The 14,702-nt window shown below is 33.6% G+C and overlaps 1 protein-coding gene across 1 annotated transcript; it reads left to right on the top strand.

Moving 5' to 3' along the window:
- Positions 1 to 9,359: 9,359 nt before the first annotated feature.
- On the top strand, positions 9,360 to 14,620 carry LOC113705238 (aspartyl protease family protein At5g10770). Its single transcript, XM_027227021.2, has 2 exons — positions 9,360 to 9,684; positions 13,195 to 14,620. Exons 1-2 carry the CDS (start codon positions 9,498 to 9,500, stop codon positions 14,454 to 14,456), a joined length of 1,449 nt encoding a protein of 482 aa, XP_027082822.2. The 5' UTR covers positions 9,360 to 9,497; the 3' UTR covers positions 14,457 to 14,620.
- Positions 14,621 to 14,702: the final 82 nt, after the last annotated feature.

The following is a 14,702-nucleotide window of genomic DNA, read 5'->3' as shown; positions in this document are numbered from 1 at the left end:
TAGTTGATTCACTACGAGAGTAAGTTTCACATATATGAGAAAATTGCGCCATAACTAGACAAGATAATAGCATTCACTTAATCGATAATTTCATTTGCAAGAGTAGTAAGAAATTCCATACCTGTAGGAGTTTTGTATTGTTATTTTTATTACTTTTATCTCATGTTTATAGTGTAGATTTAATTTTTTGCATTTATGATAGTCTAAATAATAAAGAAATTTAAAAACATTGGTAATTAACAATCTTTCCTGTGGATTTGATTCTTAATACCCTATATTGAATTTTAACTCGCATACTTACGAAAAACGCGTGTAGGATATTTATGAATTTATAAATATAAAATTTAATTGTGGAATGAGTTTAATAATTTTATACACATCCCGTGCTCGTTAGATCACATGGGGACACGCGTTTTTGTTTTATGTACTTGTAGTACAATAATGTTTTGTATTTGGGCGTGTAAATTGAATTTTTGAGTTCAATTATTCTTCTGTGCCCTTTCGATCATGACTTCCCGGTTGACTCGTGATCCACAATTCACGCGAATTCCCAATCAAGAAAGAGGATGCTTTTAGTTATGTGGCTTGTATCAAATCCTGGTTGATGTGCTTTTCCTGGCATTGTCCACCCGGGAAAATTACATATGTAGAACCTTCCCCGGAGTGTTAGAGCCATAATCACTTTTAAAATAACTTTTTTTTAAGTAAGTGAGAGATTTTAAAAGTTGAATAATTTACTTACAATTTTTCTTTTTTACCATCCAACCCAACTGTTCTATTTTGAAAACAACTTTAAACACGTTATCTACTTTTCATACTTAGGTGGTTACACAAAAATTTACTAAAATTCTCCGCATACATCTCAAAAAACAACCATTCAAGCGCATGCTTACTTTAGTTGATTTTTTGCTGCAATAAACAGAGTTTGGAAAGTGACATATATACCAATATACCAATACTTATTTGAAAAATATCACAGGCCCATATTCATAGGTATAAATGAAAGACAAATCAAGAAACTAATACAGGCAAGTGTACAGGATCACCCAGGAGACTATATAAACATCAATTAATTAGAGATTGAATCTCTTACTAAATAATTTACTTGTACTGTTATTAAGAACCATTGTGAATTCAGGGTCTTCGTGTAGAAACCATTTTGTGGTTGCAAATAAATTCCTTGTGTCACAGGTTACTTGTTCTTGTCATGAGTTGTTTGTTTTCCTACAAATCAATTTTCGGTGCAAAACTAGCCAACCGTTCATAGGCCAAGTTTTAAACAACCGCTAATGCCGCATGAAGTGTTGGCTCGTGGAAAAATAAGCCACCGTGACACTTGGAAGGCCTTTGGGAAAACCATGAGAGGTACTAAACTTTGCAAAAAGTCAACATTTCACGCAAGGGGCTTCATTCTCGGATAAAACACCATTGAGGGGACACAATACATTCAATTAATTAAATAAAATACTATCAATAGATGAAAATGCCAAACAAAACAGGGAATGTATCTGGGTAGAAGAAATTATCGTAAAGGCAAAATGTAACTAGAAAAGCCAAGAAAGCTGCCTAGATATGTATTTTCTTGCTAACAACAATCCGTCGGCAATTAATAGAGTTAGTGTGGTTATCACATTTCTTTTTGCTTCATCAATTGAATGATATTATGTTAAATGAAAAGTTAATAAAGGTGGTCTAATTACAAGTTAATTCTTGCTGATTGCAACTCGCAAGCTAGTTCTTGCTGAAATATAAAGAAAAGAAACAGATGTGAACCCTTCACCAACTGGCATATGGAATTATGGTCCCAAACCTAAAGCATATAAGCTATTTAACCATTAAACAGTTGATGCTCTTAGCTTCCCTGATATGTTATAGTTTTCAGAGTGAGTTTGTTTACATTAAGAAAGAGACAGATTCGAGCTTTCTTCCGTGTATTGTTTGTATTAATTAGTTACTAGAATATTGATAGCTCCAATACTGCATGATTGAACCAGATCCAAGTAGGAACATTTTACTTCGTTTGAGATTCCAAATCAACCTTAACCAAGTATATCAATCTACAACTCTCATGTTTGGTCCCGAGGTCCCGGGGCTTTATGAGTTTGCTGGGATTAATGGTCCTCCAGGTCTATCACTAGAAGAAGCAAGCATCAAACTTGCAGATCATCAACTGTCATTATAGTGATGCATGAAATAGAAAAGACACACAAATGTTAATTATAGTCTTAAGCTATTAGATTATGAATATCTAGACTGTGTTTTCAATTCTGATTTTTGTGTTCATTGCATAATGGTTAATCGGATGTGGATCTAATGTAGACTTAAGATACCTTGTAAATGCATAGATTTACGTTTATTGCACTTTTTCAATTTAATTTTACTTAAAAAAGAAAACTTAGACATGAAGCCTCTCATAATGTCCCTGTAGCAAACCCTTTCAATTAATAGATGACAATTTCTCTTTGTTTTTTTTGAGACAATTCATGATGTACTAGTATTTAACTTGATTATCTAGTCTGTTTTTAGCTTTAAAGTGTAATTTTTTTAATTGATTTTTCAAATACGTCATATCTATGATGTCGGCTGTAATTTCTGCCATTAGTGCAAATTTTATTATTTAATAAAAATTATGATATGTTTTATAATAAAAGAACTTGACTAAATTTTAATAGCTGAAAGCACTAAAGCATGGTTTGTCCAAATATAAAAGTAAAAGTCAGAATGTTGACATAATAAAAGTATCATATGTAAAATATTAACCATTCATACGAAGTTAATCAAAGCAGAAAATGATATGTAGTGTAGGGGAAAGATGGATTAAATGCTGTCGGGAAAGTGAGTGTAAGTAAGAGGCTCTGCATTCAAAACCTCCCACTTATACAAACAAAAAAAGATGTGCAGTTGTCTACAGCAAAAGTGGCTAATATATCCAAGAATGCATGATTGTTACGGGACGAGACCGATAGGTCATAAATTAAACGCGGAAATTCCTAATCAATACTTCTTAATCAGATAATGCAAACAACACCAACTATGGACGGTAACATAGCATTATAGCTCTTTTGTCTCCTCAACGACTTGGTCATATACAACTTGTACTAATAAATTAATTTAGTGGGTTTTCTGCATCTTGCGTGGATTCCTCAATTGTTCTCTCCTTGGGTCCATGGACGCAATAGGTTGCCTGGTAATGGATGACCATTGACCAATTATGATACCACATTCCATTATTAAAAAAAAATTAAACAATAGTTTTTTTTAATCTATCTCTATCTATTTTTTTTTATATCTTAAAAGCCCATATTCCTAGCTCCCACCATCACACTTGCTATTTTCATATGTATAAATATACTTGTCATTTTTTATTAGATGTCATTCATATTACTTTTTATTTTCAACAATGATATTCTTCGTCCAAACATTTTGTCTTATTTATAGAATATTGGGACAATCATCACGTATTGCACCCTCTAAAGATTGTCTTCTGCTTTCATGCCGAAATCAGACGGAGTGTAGCATCCATTATTTTTTATATGACTTATATATATATATATATATATATGTGTGTGTGTGTGTGTGCGCGCGCGTGCGTGCGCGCCCACGCACGCGCGTGTGTGTGTGAGGTTTCTGACACTTGCACTGACCTCTCCTGAGATATCTAAAATTACATTGACCTCTCTTAGCAGTGTTTTGGGGCCAATTGGTAACCTAAAATATGGTGAATTTACTTGTGTACCCTAAACAATCAAGGTTGTTAACAAATGAATTTAGGGACAAAATAAGATTAGGTCAGCAAAACTTGAGCGTAACTAATCAAACATGAACATAATTTTGAATGCTACCCAAACTTGTGAAATGTTTCTTTAGTTAATGTTCAAAAATCTCAGATCCAAGGAAATTAGGCTTTCAAAAGATGACTATATTTAGAACAAAGTACTGTACAAGTTTCATACGCTGTAGCATAAGTTTTTTTCCACCACGAGAAAAGTTCAAATTGGACATTGAAGAGTGAGGATTCTTTGTGTTAGGGTAAATATTTTAATAATTAGGAAAGAATGTATTAAAAAGAGAAATATTGACCAGCCAAAACCATTCATAATTGTTACTAAAAAAAGGAACAAATATGGTATCAGTATCTAGTTTTCATCTACACAATGCATATTTTGTGCAACTTTTCACATTGAGTTTAAAGGATTTGACTCATACTTATATACTTTGAATTATAATATACAATGACGATCAAATTTATTCATGAATCATTTCTCATTGTAAGTTGGATGCAAGAACCTCAATATAAATACTTAGACCTTTTCCTATTTGATTAAGATTTTAGTCTCATAATTTTGAATTTTTTGTACTATTATTCACAAAAAGCTTTTAGATTAATTTACTTTCATGGATATGGTTTCAGTTGTACACTCATAGTGCTTTATTAGTTTAATCCCCTAAACATAGGCAACAATATCTGAGGCAAATTAATATTAACAAATTGATGCTCAAGTATTGAATATGCTTGCCTATATCTCAGGCAATTCTCTTTGCACCCATCTGAAATATTATAGACAATGTAGTGTACATTATTCTCATTGTCTATAGTACATAATTTTAATTAAAACTACACTTTATGTGATTATAATTGTAAAAGGGTTGTATTATGCGATGGCATACCATGAAATTGTATTTTCAACTTTATACTCTTTTATTTGATTTTATTTGTAATTATCCAATAATTCATATTTACTATTTAATTATTTAAAGTACTGTTAGTATATAATTAAACAGCTAATAACAACTGAAACACCCAACAGTACCCCACATCTTGTTGTGGGGTAGCATTCCTTTCTTTTACTAATACAACTTTAGGAAAAGCAAAAAGGGCATATGTGGAATAAAATTATCATCTCGCTCCTCAAAACACTTTTTTAATGCCACTTTTTCTAACATAGGCTGAATCTGTCGCCAAGACATTAAGCTCAGGGGAGGTTAGCGTAATGTTAGAAATCTCATGGGAGGTCAATGCAAGTATTACAAATTTTAGGGGAGGTTTTCGAAATTATCCCTATATGTCACATACACACATAGGGTGTATGCCTAAAGAGCTTTTCTTTAACCTTAAGAAGTAAAATAACACAACTCTTAATTTTGTGATTGCTTTATTTTTGTTCTTCTTTTCTTTTTCAGTTTTGGAGTCTAAGAGTAAGAGAAGAAAAACCTTGGTAATCTATCTTTGTTAGCATTCGAAACTTCTGTTTAAACTTTCCAATAAAATAAGAAAGACAAGACAAGACAAATAGTTTCAGGCCATAAAATTATAGCTTTCCTCCACAAAAACGCCTATGGAAATGACTTTCATGATCATTTGTTACGTCAGTAAAGGTAAATTACTGTTGAGGTCAAGTTTTATATGTTTTTTTTTTCAAGTTCCACCATTGGATTTTAGCGCCCCCCAACCACCTTTTTTTTTTATTTTTTTATTTTTTTTATTTTTTTATTTTAAGTTCTTACCAACCCAGGTAGACAATAATTTCATCTGATTTATTCTAAAAATTGTAAATAGATATTAATTGCGTCTAGCATGCATCACTATCATCATTTCCTGTAATCGAGTGTTTCTGGAAATCTCTAAGTCTCAATATCCTGTGCAATTTCATATGTATGTTGACCACAAGACTGCAATGAAAACTTAAATTAGAATAATCTTCAGACACAAGCATATATTTAGAATAAAATTTGATTGAGAACTAATACCAAGGTTGATTATACACATCTTTTTAGAAGCAAAAGGAAGGATTGCTTATGAAATTAACATTTTCAATAGTTGTAAAATCAACTAGTAAACTAGATTACGTAATTTTGTAAAACATGGCATCGAGCTTACAATTGTAGAAGTCAAGAAAATTGGTTTTAACTTCTTTTAGGTAATGCGAATCGCTAAGGCGCTGACTGAAGTCATATCGCTCTACAAGAAGTTGCAAATTCTAGGCTTTCTAACATGAACTTGAGCTTTTGTTAAAATCTTAAACCATTTTTTCAGACTAATATTGTGATTCATTACAGTTTAGTTTGGCATGCTTCAATTCTACCACCTCAAACTAGTAAACTTCTATTTCAAACAAAAGGGGGAGCAGAAACCCTTATATACATTAAAAAAAAAAAAAATCCTAGTTCCATTATACCAGATTCATTCTTGGAAGTGGACCAAAACTGTGAAAGAAACAAATGAAAATGACCTAGCAGTCTTATGGTCTTATTATGATTGCAGTGTGAATGTATGACACTATCCAAGTACCCATCCAATATTTCAAGAAATTGGAAGTACAAATCGTACAAATTTCGCTCAAATTAAAATATTCTTGTTTTTCCATGAGTGGGAGTGGGTTGGTGTTATTAGCTAACCACCGAAAGAATCAGTCAAGTCGTCCAACTATGGAAGACTAGCGGATCTATTGGACAATTTGAAAGAATTCATCTTCCTCCTATTGTTTACTTTGCTTGTCTCTTAAAGAAGGTTCTTAAGGTAGTGGAAAGGAAAACTAGTGTCTGCCCACCAATGAGCAACAAATGGTTCACTAGGGAAGGGGTTTCAGTGTTCTTTTCACTGTCAAGTTTAATATTCGAATTTTAAATCTGATAGTTAACAACGAAAGGTGTGAAGAGGTGTGGGAGGTAAAAATAAATAAATAATGAGCAACAAATGGTCCTTAAAAAATTTGTTTGTTCAATATTTTGCTTTTGTGGATGGACATAATGAGTCGACCTCGTCTCATCCGTGTTTCATAAAAAAAAGTGCAAATAAGAAAAAATTGCAAAAAAAAAAAAAAGAAAAAGAAAAAGCCATAGTCATGTAAAGGTTTTGGGAATATAACCGGACAAAGATTTAGTACAATTGTATTTTGTGCGGTTTCATCTAGTCATTGTACTTGTTTAATTTTTTGATAGATAAATACATCATAGTGTTGTATTGCATATATATCCAATATTTTATCCATGCACGCTACTTTTATTTCGAATACAACAACAAAATATAATTATGATCAATCTTTGTTTAATCTTAAAAAATGTAATAAAGTCCTGTACAGTTTATCATCAGGTAAAAATGTATCCTATTAAAAACTGACATTTCTGGCAAATTGACTTCCTGTAGACAGTTCTTCTGAGAGTGATACACAAGAAAATTAAAGAAAGACGACATACAAATTCTTTTCAGTGTATCAAAATATGCAAGTGACAACTGTAATATACTAGAAAATTACAAAACTATAGTATCAATAATTTAGCATCATTTTAAGACAACAAGCCACGCTGATTTGACGTGGAACTTGTATTCTGTGTACAAGACGTTAGATGAAGTAGAAACTTATTGTATCTGTTGCATCATACGAATAAATATGGATAAAAACAATGCAAGTGTGGTTGTCGTGTCGTAAGCAACTTATAAGATGAATCCTTATCATAATAAACAGTTTAATTAAGTGGAAATGAAGTATTTTTTTTTTTTGGAAAATATAATATATCAAACAGTTATTACATGTTTTATTACGTTTAGTTCCAAAGGTTCATATATCTTTCAGAGTGAATAAAAGTGTATATTTCTTTGTGCCATCTGAAGATTGGGTGTTATGATGTATTATTGGAGCATCATGTGAATTTTTAATAATTAACCGAACAATTTCACATAAAAAAGCTAAATCCATTCACTTCTAATCTAGATTCATACTTTAAAAAAGTTTAATTCTTATATGCAGCTCATCAATACGTCAAATATCTAGATTTAACCACTGCTTTTCCTACGTTTCCTAAAGAATTTGTAATTAAAGAAAATATGATAATCATGATTTCTTTTGACTAATTACTTCACTAAACTGTGACAAAAATTAGGACAAGATTATGTGCTCATTATACTTTTTGTTTCAGTTACGTGCAAATCTGTGAAGGCATAGTTTGGAGGCATGTACTTCCACAATTTGTGAGATTTGCATAATTAGCCCTAACAAATATATATATATATATATATATATATATATATATATATATTTTGATAATAGAATCCGTAGCCGTTATTTGAGAGTGCGTATTGGGTAAACTCCATCTCATACAATAACCTGTCAACCACACGGACGGGTCAAACACACTAGACAAGCCATATGCGACTAGGGACAATATTCTTCTTGATTTCCCCAGAAAAAAAGAATTTTTTTTTTTAAAAATTTCGTAAGTTACCTTCATAAAAGGTTTCCTTTTCTTAAACATCCTTTTCAGCCCTGTAGTGTCATAAGAGAAAATGCCAAATTAACATTTGCATGTCTGCTTGTTCCATTGTGCACCCCGTGTTCCACTCTTTCTTCTCTTAGAGCCCACTTGAACAATAATCACAAGAACAAACGCGTAATGGAACAGGAATCACAATCATATGAGGCTAGCTTTAGTGCCACGGCTGGTGTTATAACATTTTCGTTCATAATGATAAATTTTTTAGTTTAAATTTGCAGCCAATTTTTGACTAATGGAAGGTATATCTTGAAAAAATTTACCATGGTCTTAAAGCAATAGATTTGGCAATACGATTTGCCATCATATGACAAAGCAATTACGAAGTTATGTCCATGATGCTTTATTTCGCGCGCGCATATATATATATATAACACAAACTAATTTGTTGGTTTCATAAGCATAAAAATGACACTTTCTTTCTGTCAAATCTATGTCTACGTCACATTCTTGTTTTGGAATTTTGGTTAGAGATAGTAGCTTTAGTTTTGTGAAACACGATAAAGGTATATATCTGTTTGAGGGATGAAACAAAAAGGTCATTCTTTCTTTTCCATGGGAGTCATGCATGAAACATAGTTCATTTCAGCACTTGACTTTTATTTCCATGCCACATTAATTAATTTCCCAAAAAATAAGGGAAATGAAAAAGTTATCTCACTTCTCCATTTGGTTTGATAAACTAAAAAAGGAAAATACATACCTTTAGCATAATAAACCGGAAAAAAAAAAAAGGTTCGGAAGGAAGAATTGGCACGACAACTTTCAAGCCTTTGTGTGTCTTCCGTTTAGCCTTTTTCCCCTTTTGAGGGGATGCCATACCTACAAAATCAACAAGCAATTGTGATGTGTGGAATTGTGCTAAAACTAACTACTTTTTTTTGCATAAAGTCAATTATTAACACCTTGATGATTAGCTGAAAGCAGTAATTTTGCACTAGACGAACATTACGAGTTTGTGACTCTCTGGTCCACTCCACGTCCCAATTTCTCTTTTTAAAATGAGTAATTCTACTAGATCATTTGTATGACTTGGTGGACCATCCCATTTTACTTCTTTATTAGTACAGGACCATCCAACAAATCACAATATGGAGTTAAGCTAAACTTCCAAGTCCAAAGAAACAATTACGCAGTCCTAGAGGTGACTAGCAAGCTTCAAACTTTGTCTATTTATATACTGCTTCAGATGCCATATCTTTACAAGCCTATCAAAACAAAACACACCAATGGCACCTCCCACTTCCATCACCTTCTTCAATTTTATGATCTCCACTTATCTAATTCTCTCTCAGATTTCTGTGACCTTCATGAAGGGCCATGCTTTGGAAAGAAGTCTAGCTGCTGAAATCAACTACCACACAGTTCATGTCAGTTCAATACTACCATCCTCTGCCTGCAAGCCCTCTGCCAAAGGTTTTATTCAATTCAACTTCCAGCTTCTTTCTTTCTTTCTTCAGTGGAATTGCTAGCTAGTTTCAGTTTTTGGGCTAGATACAGTATTTTCTTTTGCACTACATAAACATCCTTTTGTCATATTCATTCTAAATCTTAGATTTTGTGTTTGTTTTAAAAAGGACTAATGAAACTGCGAATGATAGATTCTACCAGTTTTAAGCACTCCATGAAGATTACTAGCTTTTGAGGGCTATTTGTTTAGTTAAAGAGGTCCCTAATATTTTTGTGGAAAGGAAGGTCGTTCAAAGAAGGAGATTTTAAACAATGAAGACTTCTTAGTTAACTGTCCCTCCATAACTAGTTGGTTCCTAGACAACAATGAAGACAAACTAAGCAAAATCGCACCTAATATTGATGGATTAACAAGGGTGACCATTCTCACTTCTTTCCAAAACAAGAGAAGTCATATTCATTATTCTTTTACAGACTTCTGAAACATTTAGTTTAAAGAAAAGATTTAGCATTGAAAAGTTTTGCAGCCTCCATCTCATTTCAGTGTCATTATTTCTTTGATTGGGTGTCACAAAATAAGAGTTTCTTTTTGAAGGTCATTAGCTAGTGAGACTCATTAAGTCACCATCAGGTTAGCTTCCTCTACCCCATTGCACCCCCCACTATTTAGTGTACTAAAGGGAAAAAAAAAAACAAAGAACTTTTAAAAGTATTACTATAGTTTTCCTATTTTACCATTTGAAAAGAGCAACTTTTCCAAAATTCGAATGCAATCCTCATTATTATACATTGTAAATATGAGGTTCATGATTAAACTAAGCCCCAAGAATTAGAAATTTCAGATTTCAGTCCCCCTTTCCCTCCCCATTTCTTAAATCTCATCCTTTTTCTATTGGAATTTTGTTATATATACATATAAAAAAAAAAACCTAAGGCCATAACCGAAAGACATGAATAAAATATTCCCATCTGAAGTAATGCATTCTCATTTGAGTAAACTGTTAGCACTGCAATGGATATCGTGGTTCAGCTCCATAAACATTACCAGCCCCAATTTTATTCAAATTCCAGCTAGTATACAAGAAAATGATTAATTTTTGAAATTCAGCAAATGGTTTCTATCACCAAAAAGTGCAGTTTTTTTTTATTTTTTTTTTAAAACAATCATAATTGGAAAGCTAATGATAAGTCGATGTTCATTATTCAGAACAAATTAACAAAACACTGCTTCTGGAAGTAGGAAAACAATAATTGTTAAAAAGGTTAGCAACGTACAACTTCTACCTACTAATAATGACAAGTATTTCAAGGCTTTTCCCACTTAGGATTTAATATTGCTTTCTGGTAAAGGGTGCAATTTGGGGTGGGGGAGGGGGGGTGGGGAGGGGTGAAGAACAGCTAATCCTTCAGCCTAATGGCAAATATTAAATGAGATTCTACCAATAATCCAATCACCCAAGCAAAGGGGCCCATCCATAATCAAAGAAGAACTTTCTTTCCAATTTTTTCTTTCATTGGAACAGGTGATGTGTTAAATTTTGTCAAAAGAACCTTCCCAGAAATAGAAAAATTTTGGATAATTAATGTTAAACAAACAATTTAGAGGCTATTTATCACAAGGAGATGTCTTTATGTTCTTGAAATTACGCTAGTTTTTGAATATAATCAATGGCTCGTTTCCAATTCCAAAAGACTCTTATTCGTGCTATGCGCAGGGAAGATTATGTATGGTAAGGGTAAAATGCTTAAAGCAACTAGCATCTTGGCAAAGGAAAATGGCATTATTGATTAGTACTGGTATACATTTATTAGCAAAAAAGAAAATCCTTTATAATTGAGATGGAGCTGTCCTTATTACGATAGACCTCATCAGTATTATTCCCTCGCTAAATGCTATCACTTCAGCAGCCATTAGAAGACAACTGATAAAGAAGCCAACCACCCAAAAAAACAAAAAAAAAACAGCTAATAAAGAAAAACGTCTTTTTGGGCCAAAAAGCTAGGAAAGAGTGTGGTGGACATTATTGTTTCTCTCTCTTTAGCATCATCATGGGTTTCATCGCCCCTTTTGTTGAAATATCAAGTCACGGAGTGTGTCACAGCTGTGCCGGCTAAATAAATGTCTCTGTAAGTGGATTAATGTCCACTGTTTTAGGATTAATCATTAACTGTATCCTCAACATCTTTTCATAGTTCATATCTACTTGCTAATTAGATAGTGATTAAGCAAAATTTTCTTCTTGCTAATTGGATATTTTACTCCTCTAGCTCAATTTTATGTTGGTTTAGACATTAGTACATTTTCCATCCATTGAGTTTCACGAAAGGGTCCTCAAGGTCTGGCCGCAAATCATATATATATTGATGAAACTATGGCTGAAAATGGCAGTGCGCCTAATTTCCAATATTAAACATAATAAATGTTCATGACAATAGCTTGACTATTACTATTTGTGAATAACCCTCCTTCATGTTCATTTGTTGATCATGATCAAAACCTCCATAATTTTAAGTTTGATGAAAGATTCTTGTGGACATAAAGAACCCTCATGAGAAAAGAAATGTTGTTTGTTTCTTTTTAGGTTCATCATGGGCTCCATTGCCCTTGTAGTTGAAAGAAAGAAGTAACCTGGAAATTTCCAGAGTACCTACTTGTCTACAGCTATTTTGGCCAGACAAAAAGGTCACTCTAATTGAAGGAGACAATACAATTATCAGAGTACCCACTTCTCTTAATGAATCAAGAAATAATCTGAAAATTTCAAGCTATTCTTTGCCACTGCAAGTTGAAATTGGAAATCCAGTAGAGTAACACCCATTATATATTCTACTTATCTACATCATCTTTCATATGAGGTCTTTAGCTTTAGGATCAAGCGTTAATATGTATCCTCAATCCCAAGATCAAACTTCCTTGCTATTAGATAGGGATTGTGCAAAAAATTTTCAAAAGCTTCTGATGTTGTAAACTAATGCTCGAGTTTGGATTTGTCACATTTAATCAGTGGTTTAATTTTCACGTAAATGGTTTAGGCTGTATTAATAGTAGAACAAGTTATGCATAATTTATTTGGTTTTAGACCTCCAACTTCATCGATAGTACCTCTTTTAGCCATTAAGTTTCATTGAGGGTCCCCAAGTCAAGATGTAGTGCAAAATGTGGAAGGTCAAGCGTTAGACATAATAAAGTTTTATGTCTAGTTTGACTGTTTACTGATCACCCAAAACCCTTCTTGACGTTCATTTGTTAATCATGATTAGAACCTCCATAATTATGAGTCTAATGAAGGAAATACCTTGGACGTTAAAACTAATGAATCACACTCTTTTGCTTGACAAAGTTTCTATCATCATGTAGTCTAATGGTGATATTCATCCACGAATTTACATATGCCGACATCACAAATTCATAATAAGACATATTCTATACTAAAAACTGTCTTTTCCCATATAATTGCTTTGTAAACTTGCCATAACATCAAATTTATCATCTAACTAAGCCATCATTATCATCAGGTCCCAGTAGAAAATCATCATTGACGGTAGTTCACAGACATGGTCCATGCCATCAACTCAATCAAGAATCATCCAACAGAGAAACCCTCACTCAAATCCTTTCAGAAGATCAAACTCGTGTCAGGTCCATTCAAGCCCGCCACGCTTTTGGAGCCGACACGGACAAAATTCGTGGTTCAAAAGCTGACCTACCTGCTAAGCGTGGAAGCGCAATTGGCACAGGCAACTATGTTGTCTCAGTTGGTCTTGGCACCCCAGCTAAATCATATACGCTTGTTTTCGATACTGGAAGCGATCTTACATGGACTCAATGCGAACCATGCGTGAGAGTTTGCTACAAACAGCAAGATCCCATTTATGATCCTGCAAAATCTTCATCATATTCCAACATTTCTTGCAATGCTGCCCAATGTTCTGCACTTTCCTCAGCAACTGGAAACAGCCCGGGTTGCTCAGCATCTAACTGTCTCTACGGTATACAGTATGGCGATCAGTCTTTTTCGGTGGGCTTTTTTGCTAAAGAGAGGCTAACATTGACACCTACAGATGTTTTTAATGAATTTTTCTTTGGTTGTGGGCAGAACAACCAAGGATTATTTGGAAAAACTTCTGGCTTGCTCGGCCTTGGCCGTGATCCGTTATCCATAGTTTCCCAGACTGCTCAAAAGTATGGGAAATACTTCTCTTACTGTCTTCCTACAAAGTCAGGATCAAATGGACACTTAACTTTTGGAAAAGGGTCGGTTCCAAATACCGTGAAATTCGCTCCTTTCTCGAGTTCAAGCTCTCAATCGAACGCGTTTTACTTCCTTGACATTCAAAGCATAAGCGTTGGAGGACAGCTGTTGTCTATTAGTGCATCAGTGTTCCAGACAGCCGGGAATATTGTTGATTCTGGAACAGTTATAACACGGCTACCTCCAGCGGCTTACTCTGCATTACGCTCTGCTTTCAGACAGCAAATGTCACAGTATAAAACTGCACCTGCTATATCCATACTGGACACTTGCTACGATTTTAGCAGCCAATCCACAGTGAAAATACCAAAGATCAGTATCTTCTTCAGTGGAAACGTAAAGGTTGATTTAGGTATTGAAGGGATACTTCTTGCATCAAGTTTATCACAGGTCTGTTTGGCTTTTGCTGGCAATAGTGCTGCCACAACCGTGGGAATTTATGGTAACATACAACAGCAAACTTTTGAAGTAGTTTATGACGTTGCAGGCGGGAAGCTGGGGTTTGCACCTGGTGGATGCTCTTAAATTGAACTAGATATACAATTGGACTCTATTAGCAGCAAAAGTGATTATCCTACAAAAAGAAGTATCAATTTCTGAAAGTAGTGTCTGTGATAAGAAATAACCTAGTTAGGCTGAGAAAAATCAGTCAGAGGATAAATATACAGCTATGTCTGAAGTTAATATTATCAGTTTGCAATTTACTTCACGCTTTCAAGAATTTATTACCGTTTCCTGCATTACTATCAAATTCTTAGATAATGTTTTTCC

The sequence above is a fragment of the Coffea arabica genome, chromosome 8c (genome assembly GCF_036785885.1).
Source record: "Coffea arabica cultivar ET-39 chromosome 8c, Coffea Arabica ET-39 HiFi, whole genome shotgun sequence".
In the NCBI taxonomy this organism is placed as follows: domain Eukaryota; kingdom Viridiplantae; phylum Streptophyta; class Magnoliopsida; order Gentianales; family Rubiaceae; genus Coffea; species Coffea arabica.
The sequence above is the reverse complement of the archived record's forward strand: the minus strand, read 5'-3'. Positions and strand labels throughout refer to the sequence as shown.